Source organism: Neolamprologus brichardi, chromosome 15 (genome assembly GCF_056152115.1).
Source record: "Neolamprologus brichardi isolate AB-2024 chromosome 15, ASM5615211v1, whole genome shotgun sequence".
NCBI classification, from domain to species: Eukaryota; Metazoa; Chordata; class Actinopteri; order Cichliformes; family Cichlidae; genus Neolamprologus; species Neolamprologus brichardi.
In genome coordinates, this window is record NC_142118.1 from 32,619,044 (window position 1) to 32,642,100 (window position 23,057).

The window sequence follows — 23,057 nt, forward strand, 5'->3', positions numbered from 1 at the left end:
ATTTCTTGTTCAGGACATCTTTTGTTTTGTGGAGAATAGCAATGGTTTTTGATGTATCATCAATTATCACTCCAAGAAATTTATTTTCATACACTATTTCAATTTCAAATCCATTAGCCCTGATTTTAGCCACATTTTTCCATTTGTCTGGTGCCAAAAATAATAAATTTTGTTTTGTTTATATTTAATGATAACTTATTTATGTCACATCAATTTTTCAGTATATTTAACTCTTTTTCCACAGTAGTCAGAAGCTGTTCCAGGTTTTTACCTGAGCATTACAGAAAGATATCATCAACAAACAAAACACATTTTAACAGTGTTGCAACAGGGCTGCAACAGATTTAGTGAAGCCAGAGTGGAGTGTGGGAGAGAAGTGTCGGAGTGCATCTAGAAAGCTGCATGCGTGGGTGCTGAACCAAAAGTCCAGAAAGAAACTGTCAGTAGAGTGTCACTACAATAAAAGAGAAAATAAGCACGGACAGTGTGTTTACTTGTGGTCTTTTTTCACTGTCTTGTTGGCTTTTAATCCAGTCATTGCATTCTGTTTTTACAGTTCACACAACAAGCTAACTTGCTTGGAATTGAATTTGTAGTTTGGGATATTTTTGGGAAGTTGAAATTATAAATGAAAAAAGTAGAAAAAATGGTGCACATGCAAAATGTATAGTTTTAAGATTATTTTTTTTAAAGAGAGAAAGCAAAGAAACAGATAGTTGTATTCACCTATCTTTAGGAAATCAAGAAATTCTTGTTTTCTCTGGAGAATTTGAAGTAAGCCTTTAATTTGTATCTCTCCACTGAGGAACTTCTTTGAAACAGATTTAAAGGCTGACCTTCCCAAATCTATCTTGGAAAGTGCTTCATCTGACAGTTTGTCAGTCAATCCTTCTCCAGCCCCTGAAAAGATTAAAAAAAAACAAAACATAAAGCATCTTACAGATTTATATTTTAAATTTAAAAACAACAACAACAACAACTACAAAAACCTGTTCATCTCCGTTTGATTCAATTTTTAAACAGGCACCCTCCAGTTAAGTTGCAAACAGTCCTCACATTCTGAATTTGTCTCAAAAGTGCATTCATGTTTCCAATGAATATGGTCCTTCAAAATAAGTACGGTAATATACAACATTGAAAGCTTATGCATACCCTAGACATTACTGAAGAGTATTCAAGGTGTATTTCATGTTATGTTCTTTTTTTATTTCACAGTTTACCTGCAATATTGAGGATGGTTTTGGCCATGGGCCAGCTCATGAGGTAGTCAAATACCAAGTCTTCTTCTTGTATCTCATGTCCGTTTTCATCTTTGGGCCATGACTCCATCACAACAACTGACATTAGTTTTAAAAATTTTGTGAAATCATATCTTTTCATGAGTTTTGACATAGCCGATGTATCCTGAGTGGAAAGAAAAGGAAAAATAAAAATAAGACAAGCAGAAACAACTCAAAGATTAATTTATTAACTCTTGCAAAGTGTGTGCCTGTAATGATAATTTTTACTGTACAAAGATAGGTAATTGCAATTCAAACTAAGTGTGTTTTGCATTTGTCATAAATACATATTAATTAAAAATGCAATATGAATTTAAAAGCAACAGTTGGAAAAAATGTGGAAAAAGGGCAAACTATTGCTGTTGGTTATAATTTCCATTTGTAAGAAAACAAGTGAAATGATTTTACTCTTCACAGCTTTCATGTTGATAAAAAGAGAGAGAAAAATGAAAATACTTGTAGATGTAGACAACTTTCAAAAGACCCACAGACCCACGTCAGGTATGTTGGTAGTTCTCTTCCTCTTCACCGCCATGCACAAGACCAAAGAGTTGTCAAAGGAGACGATTGTAGAACTGCACAAGGCTGGAATGAGGTACCATCAACAAGAAGCTTGGCAAGAAGGTAACAACTGTTACTGTTAATTTTTGAAAAGAGAAGAAATATAGAATGACCATCGGTTTCCCTCAATCTGGAGCTCCATGCTCAAAAGAGCTTGTCTCATGTGGTCAGGATCATCATGAGAAAGGTGGTGGATCAGCTCCAAATTTAACTATTTTAAAGATGTGAAGACAGTTGTGACCAGAGTGATCAAAAACACAACTGGTCACATACTACATCGTAATGGATGGAAATTTTGCAGAACTTTCAACTCAACCTTCAATATTTGGATGAACAGAAATGCTGAGTATGACCCAAAGAATATTATCTCCACTGTCCAGGATGGAGGTGGAAACATTTTTTTGCTGAATATAAAGGATGACTTGACCACATTGAGGGGCCAATGGACAGAGCCATGTACTGTAAAACCTTAGACAAGAACCTCCTTTCCTTAACCAAAACCATGGAAGTTGGGTTGTGGCTGGGTCTTCCAGTGTGATAGTTACCCAAAACATTCCACCAGGGCAACAAAGGAGTGGCTTAACAATAGCCATATTAAGTTAAGGAAGCGTTAGAGTTTCTTTTAAGTGGAGTTGGCCGATACGCTTCCTCAGATAAGTGGAATCTTGATAACCAACTTTAAGAAATGTCTTATCAACGTGCTCCCCACCAAGGGTTTCTCCATCAAGTCATGGTTTGCTTTAAAATCAAATATTTATTTCATTTAATGTCGTGAAATTAAATTCAACTGAAACCAAATCAACAGTTATGACCCTGATCAATCACAAGTTTAATCACAAGCAGTCGATAAGTGTTTTCCATCTGGAGAGCAATGGTGAGTCTGCGCTGGATGAAGCAGCAGCAGCAGTGGTATGGGTGCTGCACTGGTCTGGTTTGGAGAAGAGCGAGCTTAGTGTGAAAGCAACACTGTCAAAAATCAGGTTCCTCTGAGGTCGTCTGTGCTTTCCCTTAGCGAAAGGTGTCGGATTTTGGCCATTTGAGTGGGGCTAAGAGTAGAACCGCTGCTCCTCCACATTGACAGGAGCCAATGGTGTTTTGGGCATCTGCCTCCTGGATGCCTTCTAGGTGAGGTCTTCTAGACATAAGGTGCATGAAGCCTCAGAATTTCATCTCTGCTTTTTGCAGATAATGTGGTTCTGTTGGTTTCTTCAGGTGGTGGCCTCCAGCTCACACCAGAGTGGTTCAAGATTCAAGATTCAAAGTGTTTATTGTCATGTGTCAGAAGAGAAAGGGCATTTCTCTGTACAATCTTCTTTCTTTGCTATCTACCCACAGATGGCGATTAATATATACAGGGGGAGTGTGAAGCAGCAGGAATGAGAACTAACATCACTAAGTCTGAGGCTTCAGTCAGAAAAGGGTGGTGCCCACTCCAGGTCAGAGACGAGATGTAACCCCAGGTGGAGGAGTTTACGTATTTAAGGGTCTTGTTCACAAGTTAGGGGAGTGGGAGGTCAACAGATGGCTTTGTACTGCTGCTACAGTGATGCGGGTGCTGTACTGGTCCGTCGTGATGAAAAGAGAGCTGAGTGTAAAAGCTCGTGTTTACCAGTTGATCTACGTCCGTACCCGCACCTACAATCACAAGCATTGGGTAATGACTGAAAGAACAAGATTGTGGATACAAGCGGTGGAAATGGGCTTTCTTCAAAGGGTGGCTAGCCTCTCCCTTAGAGACAGAGTGAGGAGTTTTGCCATCTGAGAAGGGCTCAGAGTAGAGTCGCTACTCCTCCAAATCGAAAGGTGCTAGTTGAGGTAGGAGCCAGACAAGATGGAGGAGTTGGCCGGGAAGAGGGATGCTGGGCTGCTGGGCTGCTGACACCTAACCCGGCCCCGGATAAGCAGAAGAAAATAGATGGATGGACGGAATAAGAAAAAAGAAACATGGATAATATCCCCTGCAAGGCAGTTGTCCTCTGCACCCCAAGAGTGTGAAAATATTGTTGCTTACATAGGACTTACAGTTATATTACATGACATTACTAACCATTTGTCATTGATTGAAATCATACCTTGCAAATATGTGCAGCGGCCTCCATTGCACAGTTCTCCATTATGCTGCACAACAATGGACTTTTCTTGCTCATCTCGCCCATCTTGTTACAGTATATTCCAATTTGATCCACAGGATGTTCCTAGCACACAAGCACAGAGCCTCACTATATTTTCCAGTTTCACATTACCATGAAAATATAAACATAATGCAGTCTTACCTCTTTCAGTTTGTCTTGAAAATCATCCATGAATGTGCTTCTCCATAATGAAGTGTGTTCCTCATAATTAAAAGATATTGAGAGTAATTTGCTCCATGCCTAAAAGAAAAATGAGGATTTTAATAAACAAGTGCCGTGTCTGACCTGCAGGTCACGTAAGTTTTAAAATATCTGAAATTAAAATTGAAGCAATCAAGATGGTAAAATGTCTCCAGTTTCCCCAAATTTGCTGCAGGTAATACATTTGTTAATGGTATTTTAAGACTAGTATAAAAAGAAAGATGACCAATATAAGATTACCTTGAAAATAAATCATTCGAGGTCATGGCATTTCATATTACTTGCGTACCATTTCTCTCACCACCAGTGGCCACCGACTCATATTTATTTTTAACATTCAATCTGGGTGGAGTGCCCACTCCGGGTCGGGGATGAGTTCCTGCCCCAAGTGGAGGAGTTCAAGTATCTCGGGGCCTTGTTCGCGAGTGATGGGAGAAGGGAGCCGGAGATCGACAGACGGATTAGTGATGCGGACGCTGCACTGGGAGCCTCCTGGGTGAGGTGTTCTGGGAATCCATCCTACCTGGCAAACCATCCTACCCGTTGTTTCTGCGCATGCGCACAACACGAAATTCAGTGGCAAATTGTCCTACCTTTGTGAATATTAGCTAGAAAAATACTCTGACCGGTAAAATTAACTGCCAAACCATCCTACCCTTGTGAATGTCACCTACAAGCAAACTTAAACTGCTAAAATTTTGTGGCAAATCGTCCTACTTTTGTTATTCTGAGCTAGAAGCATACTTTAACAGCTACATTTCAGTGGCGAACCATCCTACCTTACTGAATATGAGCTAGAAGCATACTTTAACAGCTAAAATTCAGTGGCAAATCATCCAACCTTTGTTAATAACAGCTACACACATACTCTGACAGGTAAAATTAAGTGCCAAACCATGCTACCTTTGTGAATGTTACCTACAAGAATACTTTAACGGGTAAAATGAAGTGGCAAACCATCCTGGCTGTATGCATATGAGCTACAAGTATACTCTGATGGGCAAAGTTAAGTGGCAAACCGTCATACCTACTTAAATTGGTGCTGGAATTACTCTGTGACAGCAGAAATGTGCATAAACTACTTACGGTAGGACGTTTTGCCAAAGTAGGATGGTTTGTCAGAACACCAGGGCAGACCCAGGACACGCTGGAGAGATTATATCTCTCGGCTGGCCTGGGAACGCCTTGGTGTTCCCCCGGATAAGCTAGTGGAGGTGGCTGGGGAGAGAGAGGTCTGGGCTTCTCTGCTTAGGCTGCTGCCCCCGCGACCCGGCCCCGGATAAAGCTTAAGAAGATGGATTGATGGATGGACATTCAATTCTAATTACATTTTATTATTTATATAGTATTGTGGCGGGGCGTGGTCTTCGGTGCCGTACAGGGAAGGAGGACGCACCTGCATGGCATCCGCAATCACTGTGGTCATTCACAGTAGTGCCAAGACCCAGGAGGGGGGCCACGGAAGACCCGATGGCATGAACATGCTTTGCCACATACTTTATTTAACACACACAGTTGCTGTAACAGTACACTAAAGGGCTGCAGCTCTCCCGCCACCAGCCGTACGCATCACCACCAACAACACCAAACAAAGGACCCAATACAATATAAGTCGGCGGGTCATGATTGCGGATGCCGCGCAGGTCTGTCCACCTTCCCTGCAAGGCACCGCAGACAACGCCCAGCCACAAGCATCAAATCTTGCCTTGCTCTTATTCTGGTGGAGGGGCTTATTCTGGTGGTGTACCAGGGATCCCAGGGCCTATATCATAGGGAGTCTTTTTGCCCCCTGGTAGGGTCTTCCATGGCAAATTGGTCCTAGGACCAGAGAAAGAGCAATTTAAAAAAACCCTATGAGTGAAAGATCTGGGCAACAGTTCAATCTGACCAGGACAGGGTTACCAGGGCCCCGCCCAGAGCCAGGCAAGGTTGCCCAAGGGCAAGCACCTGGTAGCTGGGTCTTAGTCCATGGGGCCTGGCTGGGCACAGCCAGAGAAAGGTACATAGGCCCACCACCCGCAGGAGGCGCCCTAGGGGTTGGGTGCATTGCGTGCTGGGTGGTGGCCAAAGGCGGAGAACCTGGCAGAGTGATCCCCAGCAACTGAGACTGGCAACTGGGACATGGAACATCACTTCTCTGGTGGGGAAGGATCCTGAGCTAGTTTGTGAGGTTGAGAGGTACCAGGTCGATATAGATGGGCTCACCTCAACACACAGCGTGGGCTCTTTAACTCATGTTGAACTCAGCGACAGTGAGCCACTCATGCCCCTCCAGGTCTCGTTCTACCACATCTGATCCTGAGTGGTGTTTGTTAGTAGACTTCTGTGCAAACAACAGCTTGTCCATTAAAAACACCATGTTTGAACATAAGGGTGTCCATAAGCATAGAGGCCACGAGGGCACCGCAGGTCAATGATCGCAGATGCAGGAGAGATTATATCTCTCAACTGGTCTCAGAATGCCTTGGTGTTCCACCAGATAAGCTGAAGGAGGTGGCTGGGGAGAGGGGGGTCTGGGCTTCTCCACCCCTGTGACCCTGGATAAATGGAAGCAAATGGATGGATGGATGGATGGATGGATGGTAGGGACATCAAATCTCAACAACAGTCACCTTGAGGTGCTTCATATTGTAAGGTATAAGACCCTACAATATCACAGACAAATACCCCAACAATCAGACAACCCCTATGAGCAATCACCTGGCGACAATGGAAGTAAAAACTCCCTTTTAACAGGAAGAAACCTCGAGCAGAACCAGGCTCAGGGAGGGCCAGTCATCTGCTGCGAGGGTGAGAGGAGTGTGGACAAAAGAGACTATGTGGTAGAGAGGCAGAGATGAAAGTGGTGAGGGAAAAAGGTGAGTGAAAAATAAGCAGTGCATCACGGGAAGCCCCCAGGTGTCTAGACGTATTGCAGAGTAACTAAGGGAAGATTCAGGGTCACCTGATCTAGCCATAACTATATGCTTTATCAGAAAGTTGTACTGTATTTTCCACGCTACAAGGCGCACTTAAAATCCTTAAATTTGTTGAAACTCGACAATGCACCTTATAATCCAGTGTGCCTTATGTATGAATAGGGATGGGTATCGTTTAGGTTTTATCCAATACCGGTGCCAAACCGGTACTTTTGAAATGGTGCCGGTGTTTAAACGGTGCTCGAACCGGTGCTTAAAGGATAGAGAACACAAACTTTGTCCAAAAACCTCTTATGTTTTTATTTTTAGAAGTCTCTTTTTTTCTGCAAAATGATAACCAAGTTAACTTTTTCGGTTGATACAACATACCTCCTTTGGTTGGAACCGGAGCTTAAACAATGGAAAATACAAACTTTGTCCTAAAACCTCTCATGTTTAGCTGGGTTTTTTTTTTTTTTGTAAAAAGATAACAATGTTAGCCTTTTTTGCAGCTATAGGGCATATATGGTATCACTATCAAACAAGAAGACAGCCGCATGTAACTACGATGGTGTTTGCTAGTTCACCTTACATGCATTAATGTAATAACGTGGTTAGCCTACTCAACGTAAATTACACACGAACAACATTAAGCTACTAGCCCAGAGAAGAATGGCTGCTGTTTCCATCATCAACGGTCATAATTTCTGCTACACTGGCAGGGCTAGGGGCCAGGACTCTATTCTTCGGGTTTTTGGGGGATGTTGCTAACTCCGGGTCCAATAACAGGCACCACACCCGCAGTAGATGTGGTGCTCAGTCTTGCAGCAAGCTATCAAATACGGTGCATTTCTCAGTTTTTAAAAAAACGCTATGCGTCGCCAGGTGTTTCATCAGATTCTAGGTTTTACCTCCTTTGCACAGTATCACCTTAAAGCACTTGTTGCAGGCTGCTGAGTTTGCATCTTTTGCTGTGAAGTACAGCCAGACTTTTGACCGCTTCGCCTTGGGCATTTTTAATCTGTAGCTCTGCTCTAAAAGAACGTACGTACCTGGGCCCGCCTACTATCCTTGGAAAGGTAAAATGATTGGCTGGAATCCAAAGTGTATGACATCTCAAGGAAAAAAAAGCACAGAAATAAAGCACTGAAATGTGCGCTGCTTTTCAGTCTGGTTGCTATCGTAAATGTCAGAACCGGTGCCATAATGGCACAGGATACCGGTACCCATCCCTATGTATGAATTCTGGTTGTGCTTACTGATCTCAAACCGATTTTATGTGGTACACGGCGTTCAAAAAATGTTTTATGACTTTGGTAAGCTACTGAAGATATGCGTAGCTTATTTGAGAGTTTAAAAATGTGTTAGGTAGGATGTAGAATTATTGTAGAGACACTGACGCTGGCCTGGAGGCAATAAAGGCCTGAGTGTGTCATGAATTTAGAAGTAGATTTCTAGGAGAACTGTGAAAGTAAGACAAAGAGAAGTTAATGTTGAGTGGAAATTCCCCAGGGGAGACCTGGGTGGGGGTCTCAGGGTTTGTAATATGTTAACTCTGTTTTCTCTGTTGTGTAGAGGAATTTGGTGTAGCTTAGGTGAGGAGATTACTTTTATGACCGGCAGAAAGTTACTTACACAGAGACACACACACAGTGCTTTGACTGTCATGACCCACCCACACCTACATGCACAGTCACTCACGTGCACTCACATAGACACACGGGTACGCGCACACACAGGCACTCACATGCTCGTGCATACACACACAGACACACAGAGTTTGCAGCACACCATGGGGGTTTTATGATGGGGTCGCTTCTACAAAACTGTGTTTCACAGACAAAGGAGTGAAGATCTGCAGAGGGACACCGGCCTTGCACATCTCCCCTTCTAGAAGATGCATGCTTAAATGAAGATGAATAAAGATGAATAAAGGTTTTGTGAAATGACTACTGAGTTCCGGTGCCGTCTCTGGATGCTTCGAGGAATAAAAAGAACCGGGGTGAAACTGATTTCGCAACACTACAAAGCCACACTGCTTGATGGATTGTCGGAGCATTACGGCTACCGTAGTCAGGAGCCTCGTGGAGTAATCTGGGTCCAAAACTCTGTCCGGTTCAGGTCCCAAAGCCAAACGAACACTGCGGCATCAGTTTTTGGGGATAGGTTAACTGATTAATCTCAATTGCCCGTGCGTGTGAATGCAGGAGTGAATGTGAGTGTGAATCATTGTCTGTCTCTGTGTGCTAGCCCTGCGACAGACTGGCGACCTGTCCTGTCCTCTTGCCCTATTACAGCTGGGATAGGCTCCAGCGCCTCCCGCGACCCTGAAAAGGATAAGCGAAAGCAAATGGATGGATGGATGGATGGATCTCTGCTATTACTTCCAACATAAATGAAGAAAGAAAACTAAACAACAGTGATTTTTGTAGGGTTACTGAAGTTGGACTAGTTGGTATATAATGATGTGCTACGTGATCGCTAGCGACACACCTATGTTAGCATAACATAAACACAGTGAAGCTGGAGAATGAATGCTAACTTTTTTCCACTTGATAAAAGTTAACGGGAGACTTCCCGATGGTTAGGAACAAATGGAATCACATGGCAGGATGCTGTAAACAAACCAAACTTCAGTCAGGAGAACAACTGAGATAATCCATCCACAATATGACACAATACGAGGTTTGTCATTAATATACTGCAACAACACGGGAATAGAGCAGCTGAGAAGAATTCAACAATGGTGTTCAACAATGGTACGGAAGTGGAGGAAGCAAGAAGAATGAGTTGAGTAAAGTTTGACTTATCTGACTGTTTTATTTCGCTTAATGCGCCTTATAATCTGGTGCGCCTTATGGTCCAAAAAATATGGTAAGCCTAATCTTAAAAGCGGAGCAGGTGTATGTCTCCCGAATCCAAACTGTGACTTGTTTCCACAGAGAAAGGTTTTAAAAGCTGAAAGCTCTGCCTCATATTCTTCTTTTAAATATCCTTGGAACCCCTCAGTCGGAGAGCAAATTTCTTTAAATAAGCTCTTTAAAATATAAATATTCAAGACGTTGTATGAGATTATTTTAAATTTGATTCTGAATTTAACAAGCAGCCAATGAAGAAAAGCCAAAATAGAAGAAATATGCTCTCTCTTTCTAGTGTCTTTCTATCATTACTCTGACTCTCACAGGCCAAGATAATGCCATAAGTATCTGGTTAGGTACCATATTAAGATTTTCAGGGCCGAGTACAATAGCCTCAGTTTTTTTTCTGAATTTAGAATCAGTAAATTAGAGGTCATCTGGGTCTTTGTCTTTATGGCATTCCTGTAGTTTTTGTAATTGCTTGGCTTCATGGATAGATAAAGTTGGCTATTGTCTGCATAGCAGTGAAAATGTATAGTATGCCTTGATCTTAATAATACTGCCTAGGAGAAGCATGTAAAATGTAAACACAATTGGCCCTTGCATTAAGGGCCAATTGTGGAACTCCATAATTAACCTTTGTGTGTGATGAGGGCTCTTTAGTAACATGAGCAAATTGGAGTCTATTAGATAGAAATTATTCCACATCACTGCAGGGCAGTACCTGTAATACCTAGAGCATGCTCTAATCACTTCAATAAAACAACCTGATATTGTGGTCGCAAATTTTGAAGCCATCCTGATAACCTTCTCCCACCAACGATGTGGAGATCCAATCCTTTTAGATCCAATTAAAATCAAGACACTCAAAAAGATGCTCTGGAAAAGAGTAGAATTCTTGAAACAGAGTTTACTACACTGAATCATATGAACAGCAGGAAAAATACATACAGACATTTATCAAGAGAATTACATAGCAGTAAGCAAGCAAAGCAAAACCCCAGGGTGTACAGCCTTAAGCACAGACAGCAGAGCAACACAGAGACAGACAGGAAGCAGCAGCAGGAGGAAAAAAAAGCCCTGGGGGTGTCCTCTGGTCCCCTAATATAGGGACCAGTATCCCCGCCCCCTGCTGCTGGGTAACTTTCCCACGCGCCCAACACAGCTGCTGGGTAACTTTCCCACGTGCCCAAACACAGCTGCAGGGGTCAGGTAGCGGCCAAGGTCTTGGCCAAACGCCAGTCAGGACTCTGACTACCCCTTGCTCTGGCTTATCACAATAGGTCATGACACGGTCAATCATCACACATTAATCCTAATTATTAAATCTTATACAGCAAGTGGCACAATCTTATAACATATAATCTTATAACTACATAGGTTACATGCTTTCTCATATATAAAAACACTTCAGTGTAGGTTCAAAGTGTGTGTGTGTGTGTGTGTGTGTGTGTGTGTGTGTGTGTGTGTGTGTGTGTGTGATTATATTGTATGATATTTTATCGTGATGTGTTTACTGTTTTGGTTGTGCTGCATGAAAGACGTTGAGTGTGTATTAGGGAAGGTTAGTTACTGGAGAGTAAATTATTCAGGAGAACTCTCAACAGCATTAACTGCCCTGTTACTGTACCACCTTAATAAACCTCGGTGAAGCAAAATGTCTTGTGCTTAAGACTCTACATGAAAGTTACAGAGAAAATTAGAGTATATATGTTCAGTGCAGATAGATATATAGTGTATATAGTTACATAGTTATCCATATCACACAAAAATCCACCACAATATCACAGCAAAGCGTGTAATAGACACTCTGGTCCACCATGTCCATTTCAAGCTTTGCCTTTCCAAAATGTGAAAAGTGCATGCATGCAGAAGTTGCAGTAACAGCAGAGGAACATATTTTATTTCAAGCTAACATGAAAATAGTCACGGGAAAACATTTAAATAGACATTATTAACACATTTACATATGGGAGACAGACACTATCTCTACTTTTAAGATTAGGATTAAAACATTCCCTTTTGCTAAAGCATATAGTTAGGGCTGGACCAGGTGACCCTGAATAATCCCTTAGTTATGCTGCAATAGGCATAGGCTGCCGGGGAACTCCCATGATGCATTGAGTTTTTCCTTTTCAGTCGCCTTTTTGACACACTATGACCTCTCTGCATTGAATCACACTTGTTATTAATTCTGGCTCTCTTCCACAGCATGTCTTCTATACTGTCTTCCTTCTGTCACCGAACTGGTCGCAGCAGATGGCCGCCCCTCCCTGAGCCTGGTTCTGCTGGTGATTTCTTCCTGTTGTTAAAAGGGAGTTTTTCCTTCCCACTGTCACCAAAGTGCTTGCTCATCAGGGGGGGGGAGGGGGGGGGGGGTATGGGGCAGGTCATATGATTGTTGGGTATTTATTATTGTAGGGTCTACCTTACAATATGAAATTTCCTTGGAGGGGGCTCTCTGCACCGGGGCTGTGATCGACCTGCTGGGGCTCCGTGGGTTTTCTCAGCCTGGCTGGGGGGCTTCTTTGCCTCCCTCCTGCTGTGTGCCCAGCCTGGTGGCTGCGGTCTGTGACCGGCTCCCGGTGCAGACGGCTCCCTGTGATAGTGTTTCCTCACCTGGCTCATGTGTGCCCAGCCAAATTTTACTCTTTAAGTGTGTGTATGTGGGGGGAGTGTAACCATGATCGTTTATGTTAATGAGAGTGTGGGGAGTGAGTTGGAGGGCGGGGTGGGGTGGGCTGCTTTTAACCATGTAAAGCACTTTGTGCTACATCTTTGTATGAAAAGTGCTTTATAAATAAAGTTTGATTGATTGATTGATTGATTGATTGATTGATTGATTGATATATAAATAAAATGGAATTCAATTGAAGTGAATTCAAACACACACATATATTTATACCATCCTAGTTGAATTGTTTCCACCAATTAAGGACCCTGGAATGTACTTCAAATGTTTGTTTTTTTTATCACTACCAACTCTGTGTATATAAATATATTATCCCCCCTGCTGGTAATACAACTTCTGCATGCAGTAATACAACTTCTGCATGCAGTTATGCAACTTCTGCATGCATGTCCATTTCATGTTTTGGAGAAGCAAAGCATCGAATGCTTTGCTTCAGTGGACTGGTGTGTCTATAAAATGCTTAGTCATATGATATTTGGTTTAATAAAATGCTGTTGCCAACAGTATCAAACACTGTACTGAAGTCTAGTAGGACAAGAACAGAAAGGAGTCCACTAACAGAGATCATAAGTGTAAACTTCTTTGATGCTGTTTCTGTACTGTGATGAGCTCTGAAACCTGACCGAAACTCTTCAAATAAGCTGTTCCTCAGTAGATGATCTGTTAGCTGTATTACAACTACTCTTTCAAGAATTTTTGAGATAAATGAAGGTTGGCCATTAGACATACCCTTAAATGTAGTTACAGACTTTAGGGAGTACTAACCTAATGGTATAATTGTTTGTATCCCAGAATCAATTTGGTTCTTTGCAAACTCATGCAGTGTTCTTGTTGAGACAAAGAAAGAGTGAGTTTATGAATCTACTTACCTTCAAAAAAAATATGGTACAAAGAATATTTTAACTTCCAGTGTTTATCTCTTGGTGTTCAACCAGCCTACTAAAAAGCATCTACCAAGCTCAATATATTGTACATCATTGTAAAAGGTGCATTTTAGTCCTCAATTGTATTATGAAATGAATTATGATAATGCGTAAACACATGACCGAATGTAAAATGTTCAGTCTTACTTTGTATTTTGTCAAGCTCTTGAAAAGCATTAGTTTTGAGTTGTGGTGGTTAGTAGCTACTTAATTGATGTCAGAAGAACAGTATGTACACTAAACCATAAAAGATAATAAGATATTACTAACATTAATTTCTGCTTACCTGTATTTCACTGGGTAGAGAAAACTGCAAAACGGACTGCTTATCGAGCAGTTTGTTCCGGAAGGTATTTGTCTGCCATACCCTCATTTTTTGTAATGTGTCCTTGACTGACTCTTCATGAATTATCTTTCTTGTCTGTAAATCAATGAAGATATTATGAAAAAAAAATTCTCACACCATGTCAACATAATAAATGTCAAATTGCACATGAGCATTAAAATTTTAGTTAATCTATTCTTTGTAACTTTGCTGTTTAACTTGCTTTTGGGAGAAATATAAAAACTTTTTTCAAAACAGTTCAGTGCTTATTCTGTGTGTGTGTGTGTGTGTGTGTGTGTGTGTGTGTGTGTGTGTGTGTGTATATATCACTGTCTTAAAGTGAGACCTTGGACAAGTAAGTCACACCTGGGAATCAGTGAGGCCATATGCCTTGGCAATCACACAGACTAGATCAAGGAACTGAAGAGGAAGATCCCCAAACTCTGTGTCTTTTGTGATACAGCAGACAGAACCAAGAAGCATTACTGCAGTTTTCAGGCAGCACTCTCCATCTCTGTCATCAAAACTATGGGAAGAAAATATTAATATTATTGTTGTATATGCATAAGACTGCTAGCAATAATACACTGAAATTCTTCTTCAGGGATCTTGGATTATATTCTCAGGCACCTTTGTTTTCCTTTTCATTTTACCTTTTCTTGTGATTGCCCTCTTTCTTGATCAGATAAGATGTCAAATGTCTCACAACCTGTCAGCAAAATAACAGAACACATTTAATATAAAAACACAAAATCATTAATTCAATTCAATTCAATTCAATTTTATTTATATAGCGCCAAATCACAACAAATGTCGCCTCAAGGCGCTTCATAGATACAGAGAAAAGCCCAACAATCATATGACCCCCTATGAGCAAGCACTTTGGCAACAGTGGGAAGGAAAAACTCCCTTTTAACAGGAAGAAACCTCCGGCAGAACCAGGCTCAGGGAGGGGCGGCCATCTGCTGCGACCGGTTGGGGTGAGAGAAGGAAGACAGGATAAAAGACATGCTGTGGAAGTGAGACAGAGATTAATAACAGATATGATTCAATACAGAGAGGTCTATTAACACATAGTGAGTGAGAAAGGTGACTGGAAAGGAAAAACTCAATGCATCATGGGAATCCCCCGGCAGCCTACATCTATTGCAGCATGACTAAGGGAGGATTCAGGGTCACCTGGTCCAGCCCTAACTATATGCTTTAGCAAAAAGGAAAGTTTTAATCCTAATCTTAAAAGTAGAGATAGTGTCTGTCTCCCGAATCCAAACTGGAAGCTGGTTCCACAGAAGAGGGGCCTGAAAACTGAAGGCTCTCCCTCCCATTCTACTTTTAAATACTCTAGGAACAACAAGTAGGCCTGCAGAGTGGGAGCGAAGTGCTCTAATAGGCATTAAAGATGGGGTAGGCAACAACATGTATTTATTGTACTTAGAATACATGAACATAAAATCTAAAATAACCTTTCAGCCTATTATAAATCAACGTAGTCTAGGAAAGACCTAAACACTTGCTCCTCGTTTTGTTTTCTGTCACTGTCTAGAGTCTAATGACTTCATGTTTATGTTTTGCGTTTATAATTTTTTAGAGTTTTCTGGGTTTTTGTTATTTGTGTAAGTGTTCTCTGTGCTCCCACTGTTTTCATGCCATTTTACATTGACGGTCTCTTGCTCCCTTGGTCTCGTCAAGTGTGATTCCTCCCAGCTGTGTCCCATGCCCTCGTTATCCCTCAGTGTATTTTAGCCCTGTGTTTCTCTTTGTCAGTGTTGTGTCATCCCCTCGTTCTGTGCGTGTCTCTTCTCTTGTGCTCCCTGAGGTCGCCGTCCATAGTTTCCCAGTGTTTTGTTATTAGTTCCAGTTTCTAGGCTTTGGTTTAGTTTTGTAAGTGTTTTTGTGCAAGTTGCCACTGCAATAAAGCAGCCTCTTTAAGTTTATCCCTTCATTGAGTGTTTTGCTTTTGGGTCCTACATTCTGCCTGCCACACCTTGACATTTTCAGGCTTTAGGTAATATAACCTGTGACTGGGACTTTCGTCAATCACAGGTCTTTACATAGCAGATCAATTGAATAATATAAAGCGTAAAAGAAAAGTTAAATGTTTATTCCAAAATTGACAATTGACAATTATCAAATCATGATAATTATCATAAAGAAAAAAACAACTTTCACCTGAGAAGTAATATAATAATCATCTATAATCAGTGTGAAGTTAAAAGTCAGCACTGATTTATTGTTTTAATCCTACATTTGGGGTGTCTGTAGCTTAGGAGGTAGTGCAGGTCATCTACTGATCAGAAGGTTCGTGATCCAATCCCTAGCTCCCCCTGTATGCATGCAAAGTACCCTTGGGCAAGTTACTAACCCCAAGTTGTTCGCTGATGCATAAATTAGAGAGTGAATGTTAGTTAGAAAGCACTTATAAGCATAGAAGAAAGTACTTGTGTGGATCTGCATGTTGTGTAAAGCACTTTGAGTGCTCCAGGAGAGTAGAAAAGTGGGATATAAGTATCAGTCCATTCACATTAAGCATACCCATGAGTTCAAATTATTCTTGATTGTTACTGAAAACAACAACGAAATAAAGTCAATTTGTGCAGCAGGTGATTAACGATAATTAACTGGACCAAAATAAAACTAACATTAATCTCAATCAATCTCTCAATCTATTTAACATTATCGTATAAATAAATACTTTTCATTTTATTATTTGACACTCTGTCCTAAAATACCACTGCTTTAAGAATACATACCATGCACATGTGTTTACGGTTGCCAGAACTGACAATGAACTGCAAATACTGAAGAATGTCTCGAAGTTCAACACGCATAATCAATTTGTCGTTCGTTAGGTAATCAACTCCCATCAGAGACATCCAAGAGTGCACAAGAAGATGATCAATGTCTATCAGGTAGTCATGTTCTTCCATGATCTGGATCAGATTCCTAATTAAAAATGAGAGCTGATTATTGGGGGCAGATGAATTAAACTGAATTTTGGTGTATTTATAAAAGATAAGTGCATACATATGACTAGCATCATATGAATCTGTTCTTGTGATTCTCTTCAAGCCTGTCCAGGAGTCAAACTGTGGATTCGAGACAGGTGGGACTGGCTCATATGGTTTGCTTTCTCCTCTCAGTAGATGAACCAAAGGGATGACCAACACCCACTTCTCAATACGGCATCTCATAGCGGTATGGCAAAGGGTCTCAACTGCATCTGCAACCAATCTTTTATATGAATAAAATATGTCAGTGGTCAGACAAGTCAGTGACAAATTCACATGCTAGTATGCCAAACTACACTGAATACCCACAGCATTTTTTTTACACAATTGTCAGATTAAATTGATCAGATATGGGCAATGAGAATCAAGATTGATGATACCATACTACTTTGTAACTATTCTATCTATCTATCTATCTATCTATCTATCTATCTATCTTTTGGTAACCTGCAACTTGATGTAAAAATTACAGTCATTATTATAATTATGGCTTTAATTGTATAAGTAATATAAAACTATATTTAAGTTACCTGTTTTTATCTGACAAAGCTTTTACAAAGCATTTCCAAAAAGAAAGAAAATGGTGCTTTGGCATTTTAGGCAGGCAAAGAAGATTGCATAAACTAGAAAGTTGATTTGTCGTGCTGTCCTTCAGATACTTGTTGTAAACAAGCAAACCAATAATCCCTGCATGGAGAGGTGGTATTCTTGTCTTCTTTATGGCATCAAAACTGAAGTGTTTCTCCAGAAAATGTTTAAGAAGGTATTCCACCTGGAAAAAGCAAAGGATGAATGTTAGGACTAATGCCAACACACAGTGGAGTATGGAAAACACTTCTCAATACTTTTAACTTTTGGATTATTGAATTTTGGATGGTACCTGTTGTAGTATAAAATTTTTGCTGTTTACCTGATTTGAATCATATGGTAATCCCCATCGTCTTTCTCTACCATCATGAAGCAGATGAGAACTGTATGTATAAAAGAACTGCTCCAGTAGGGAAAAGAATTCTCCCACTTTCTGTTCATTCCAAGTTTTGAGAAGATCAAAGATTATTTGTAACATTTCCCTGCCAGCAAAGTTTCTCCCTTCTATCACAGTTTTTTCTGTAGAATTCCAAGGCCAATTACTCTTCGGTTTGGGATGGATCATATCATCATATTGGTGCCACTCACCTTTAAAAGAAAACCAAACAAAAAAACAAACCAAAAGAACATTTCAGTAACTCAATTGTGGACACCTTGTATATAGAGTTCATGTTTACTGGAGATAAAATGATACCTCAGCTAAAAACACGTCTGACAAATCAGTGCCAAATCGATGACAGGTCTAACAAAATATGTCCCCCATCCCCCTGTCCGGGACCAGTCCAGTGTATATACTGAGCTAGTGGAGTGGTATATTGATTTTTATTTTTTATTTTTGCTGCTGCTGCTCTAAATTTATCAAACTGTCCATTTGATGAACAAAAATGCATCTTCCCTGTAAATGACAAACTATCAAGGAATACTACACTGATTAATTTTTCAAGAATCATCGTGTCCCTGGACCCAATCTGTGTGAATTTCCAGTGTCATTTACTGAATCCAGTTAAACATTTTCTACAGACAGCAGAAATGGAATAAACATCTCTCTACTGAAAAAGGCAGGGATGAGGATGAAAGAGGGTAACATACCAAACATGGTATTTTTTCATTTACTAGATTTTTCGATTGATAGCACACTGTGCTGTTGCATTTATTAGCAAATGTAGTAAACCAATATGTGAACATTTGCGTCAATAAAATTCTAAATACCTTCTGCTGTTAAAAGCTCTGGTGTGATGGTTAGGCACCTGTTGATGGAGTCATTTTTCTCTTTCTGGTAGATGGTCTCATAGATAAAGCCATACTCCTTTTTGTAAACTGCATATTTGTAGGGAATGCTCTCTTGAATTTTTTCCTTGGGAATCCGATACTGTCCTTCAATAAGATATTGGTTGTCTCCAAGAGGGCTATTAAACAGAAACCATTCTTGTTAGAGATGGAACATACAGAGAAGTGACAAACTAATAATTCCACAGAGGCTAATAATTGTTCCTGGGGGGGGAAAGGGAATATGATTAAAAATAATTGCAGTCTAAATTCACTCTCTTTGATTCTCAGTATAGAATTTGTAAAACTCTTTCTGTCTCTCTCTCTCTCTCTCTGTTGTTTTTATTATTACTATTAAGCTATACCTTGGGGACATTTCAGTAAAACCATCCCAGTTTCCAAACAACACTTCAGATTTTAAGACGACCATGTCTTTCTCTGTTTCCAAATGAAATTCTTTAGAAATGACAGCATGAAAGTACACCAGTATTTCTTCATTGATTGATGAACTGGAAAAAAGGAGGAAAATGGCAATAATGTTAATTTCATAGTTTAATATGTCAAATAATGTCAAATACATACTGTAGTCCTGTCACTTACTCTTCTGGTATCTGAAATTTACTGGATGTCATCAAGATCTTCTCCTCCACTTGAGGTCCAGAAAGGCAGGGTGAAGTTGTTTGCCTGTAGATACCTACGTCTTCATTTCCTGGTTCCTTTGTCTCTGTCAGTTCTGAATCTGTCTCCTCGTCTGAATTAATATCAGCAACCTTTGAAAAAGCGAAAGTTAATAAGTAAAAAGTACTAAGTAGAATATATTTTTCATTATTTTATATACCATAATGTATACATATACAGTGAAAGAAAATCACGTTCTAAAAGTCATACAGGAATCAGATGGTTAGTCATAGTCACACCAACACTCTACATGTCCTCCTTCACTACATCCATCAATTTTCTCAGTGGTCTTCATCTTTTTCTTCTGTCTGGCTGCTCCATCTTCAACATCCTTTGTTCAAAATATTCACTATCTCTCCTCTGCACGATCTCAGCCTTGCCACTCAAACTGCAATTTGATTTATATAGCACATTTTACTTTAAGTAAAGTCACTGTCCTTAAAATAGAAGGTCAAAACATAAAAACCTGGTTTAGAATTCCTTATGATATCTTCAGTACCTCTAACTCTTTGCAGCTTTACTGTTACCTGTCTCCCTCTCATTGACGCACAGGTGTTCCGTCTTGCTTCCACTGACTTTAATTCCTCTTTTCTCCAGAGCATATCTCAACCTCTCCAAGCTCTCTTCCACCTGATTCCTGATGTAATCACACTCCCACTATGAATCCATCTGTCATTCATCTCTCAACTCCTTGTACACTTCTTGTCCAGCCCTCAAGCATCCCCCACTCTTCAAGAGTGTGTTAAACAGTCTGTTCAAAAAGTCCAATGTCCTGTTTTCTAGACATTTCCATACCTCGACAGGTATCATAGCTCTCATTACTAATCCTTACCAATATTCTGCACTCCCTGATTCTCTAACTGTCCTCTTTTCTCTCTCTCACTCACTTTTATTTGTATATCAAAATGGACCATTAATTAATATTACACTGTTAAAATTGATTTCACACTGGCAAAATCATTACATCACTATAATAAAAGAAAAAAAAATGTTTTTACTGATGTTGTGATTCTGCATTTTGTACAAATTCAGTTTAAGAGTTAGAACAATTTATTTGAATTGATAATACCTTAGTTTTGTTGGGCAATGTTTTCTTGGTTTTCTTTAACATCTTTGTAAGCATGGTCTTGATCGTCTTACTGGGTTTTCTTCCCGGCTGTGGTTAAAATTTGATGTGCTGATTATTGTCATGGTAGCTTACATCTTTAACCACTTTTTTGAGCATACAAATGTACATGATAAAGGAAAAGTATTTACAGCTTTATGGCAACCCAAACTGTCCTGACTGAAATGGATAAACTTGGTGTAAAAAGAGAACAAAACAGTTTTTCATATTCAGAAAGAGGAAGTTTCATAAACATCGGTAGATAAATGACATATTCATTGTTATATTATGTATAATAAAAAAAACATGATAACATATACTTATTATGATATTGCGTTTCTGTGCAAAATTTAGTTTGAGGGTTAAAACTCTGTTTGACTTTACGATACCCTTTGTTGGTAGGCTGGGGCTTGTAGATTTCTGTCTTTTCTGGATATTTTGATCATCTGAATAACATTTCTTGTCTTTGACCACTTTGTCTTCTTTCCTGCTAGTCTGTTTTGTGAATTTATTTTGTTCTGTGTTTGTGTGGTTCTTTTTAACATCTGAGTTCCCAGAAAGATTTTGTATTTCATTAGATGTTTTCTTGTCTGTAACTTGTTCTGGGGTGTTGTTCTTAGTTGATTCAGTAGCAGTAGAGGCAGTTCGTCTTGTAATCGGAAGGTTGCCGGTTCGAGCCCCGGCTCAGACAGCCTCGGTCATTGTGTCCTTGGGCAAGACACTTCTCCTACCGCCTACTGGTGTTGGCCAGAGGGGCCAATGGCGCGATATGGCAGCCTCGCCTCTGTCAGTCTGCCCCAGGGCAACTGTGGCTACAACTGTAGCTCCCTTCACCAGTGTGTGAATGTGAGAGTGAATGAATAGTGGTATTGTAAAGCGATTTGAGGGCCCCGAAAAGCGCTATATAAATGCAATCCATTATTTCTGACACGAGTCCAGAATGAATGCCACTTACGTTGTCAGCAGCAGTTTGATGTTCATCTGGTCTGTCGTCTTTGTTACTTAATGCATTCTCTGCTTCGTGTGCTAGTATTTTGCCACCTGCAGTTCCAGAGGATGGCAGTATTGTGGAAATAGACAAGTTGGTTTCAGGTGTTGTTGGCTTATTGCATGATTCAGAATTACTTTCAGCAGCCACAGCAATTGGCATATTTTTCTTTTTGCAAGTACCTGTAACTTGAGGGGGAGCAGCTAATTCACTTTCCAAATGTGTCATATGGAGAGATGAGGATGTGATTCCATTTTCTGCTGTGGCTGAGCCTGTAATGATATCTGATGATGTAGCATCCTCTCTGGTTGGTTCTGATTCACCAGTGGCCAACTGTTCCTGAAAAAAAAGCTACATTGTTACTTCATCAAAAACCATTTCCAAATTGATAAGTATATCTTAGTTTTCTCTGGAGGAAGAAATTAAACATCTTTTTATTTAATACAAATAATCTAATACACATAAAAAGTTGTCCCACTTTTTATGTCAAACATAAAGTTCATCTTTGCAGTCTCATACCTTAGTGAAATGTGTAAGTTAGCACACTGTCTGAACAAGAAATATTTACGTTAGCTGAATGTGGAAGGACTGCAGAAACTGGTTACTCTGTTTTTAAGAGCTTGTTTATTGCAGTTGATCACTTTGGTATGAAACCTTGGTTTCACTTTCAAAAAGAGGATTTTTATTTTTATTTCTCAATCACAATTGCTGGATAAATTACCTATTACATATGTAATTTCACAAATATAACATGTATTTCTTAGCCTTGTCACCTGTATTTGAGTAGTGCTTTCTTTAACAGCATGGTCTTGATCTTCCTTTTGATTTTTCTCCTCAGCAGTGGTTGAAATTGGATGTGCTGATGTGGCACCATCTGTTTAACCATTATTGCTTGGTTAGTTACATATATCAAACAACCGTGAATTTGGCAAAAGTTGTTGTTGGGGTTTTTTTACAATGCAAATATATATAGATAAGACAAGACAATCGTTTACATTTTTATAGCAACCCAAACTAGAATACTGTGTAGGGAAAATAGGAAAAAAAAGTCTTTATTGATAGTGGAAAAGATACACTTATGCTTTATGTCCAGTAAGTTTTCTCACCTGTTAAATATTCACCTGTGGTACCACAAATGAACTCCTTGGACTAGCGTTAATATAATTTTTACTGTTATGATATGACACCTACCTTGAGCACTTTTTTCAGTCAGGAGAGATAACTTGAAGCCACATTTAGGACAGATGTTAAATGACCCTTCGAGTTTATTTCCACATTGAGGGCAAGCCATGATGTGCCTGTTTCAAAATACAACATCATAAATGAGAGGGCATTTTAATGCCCTTATAAAATATTAAAAGTAGAATTCAGCTATGTCAAACATGAATGCAAAAATTCATGTCATCCTAGCTTAACTAGGTGGCGGTAATCATGGATTTTAAAACACTCGAGCTGTTTTAATTTTATTATCCATCAACAATCCACAGTGACAAGATTTTACTGTCAGAGCTTGAATTCCGATTTTATAGTTTTTAAAGGTCACACAAGTGTGTGT

The 23,057-nt window shown here is 39.9% G+C and overlaps 1 protein-coding gene across 1 annotated transcript in view; it reads right to left on the minus strand.

Annotated features, from left to right (window-relative positions):
• LOC102785379 (E3 ubiquitin-protein ligase rnf213-alpha-like) overlaps positions 1 to 22,793 on the minus strand; it is a 93,960-nt gene extending 71,167 nt beyond the window's left edge. The window contains exons 1-18 of the mRNA XM_087852881.1: positions 22,694 to 22,793; positions 22,276 to 22,376; positions 21,444 to 21,841; positions 20,899 to 21,163; positions 19,332 to 19,501; positions 19,097 to 19,240; positions 18,675 to 18,871; positions 17,788 to 18,053; positions 17,408 to 17,649; positions 16,894 to 17,100; positions 16,620 to 16,812; positions 14,523 to 14,578; positions 14,236 to 14,395; positions 13,831 to 13,965; positions 4,115 to 4,213; positions 3,914 to 4,036; positions 1,221 to 1,404; positions 727 to 900 (exon numbers count right to left, since the gene is read on the minus strand). Coding sequence (XP_087709007.1) covers positions 727 to 900; positions 1,221 to 1,404; positions 3,914 to 4,036; positions 4,115 to 4,213; positions 13,831 to 13,965; positions 14,236 to 14,395; positions 14,523 to 14,578; positions 16,620 to 16,812; positions 16,894 to 17,100; positions 17,408 to 17,649; positions 17,788 to 18,053; positions 18,675 to 18,871; positions 19,097 to 19,240; positions 19,332 to 19,501; positions 20,899 to 21,163; positions 21,444 to 21,841; positions 22,276 to 22,376; positions 22,694 to 22,793 — 3,214 coding nt within the window. The remainder of the gene's footprint in view (positions 1 to 726; positions 901 to 1,220; positions 1,405 to 3,913; positions 4,037 to 4,114; positions 4,214 to 13,830; positions 13,966 to 14,235; positions 14,396 to 14,522; positions 14,579 to 16,619; positions 16,813 to 16,893; positions 17,101 to 17,407; positions 17,650 to 17,787; positions 18,054 to 18,674; positions 18,872 to 19,096; positions 19,241 to 19,331; positions 19,502 to 20,898; positions 21,164 to 21,443; positions 21,842 to 22,275; positions 22,377 to 22,693) is intronic.
• Positions 22,794 to 23,057: the final 264 nt, after the last annotated feature.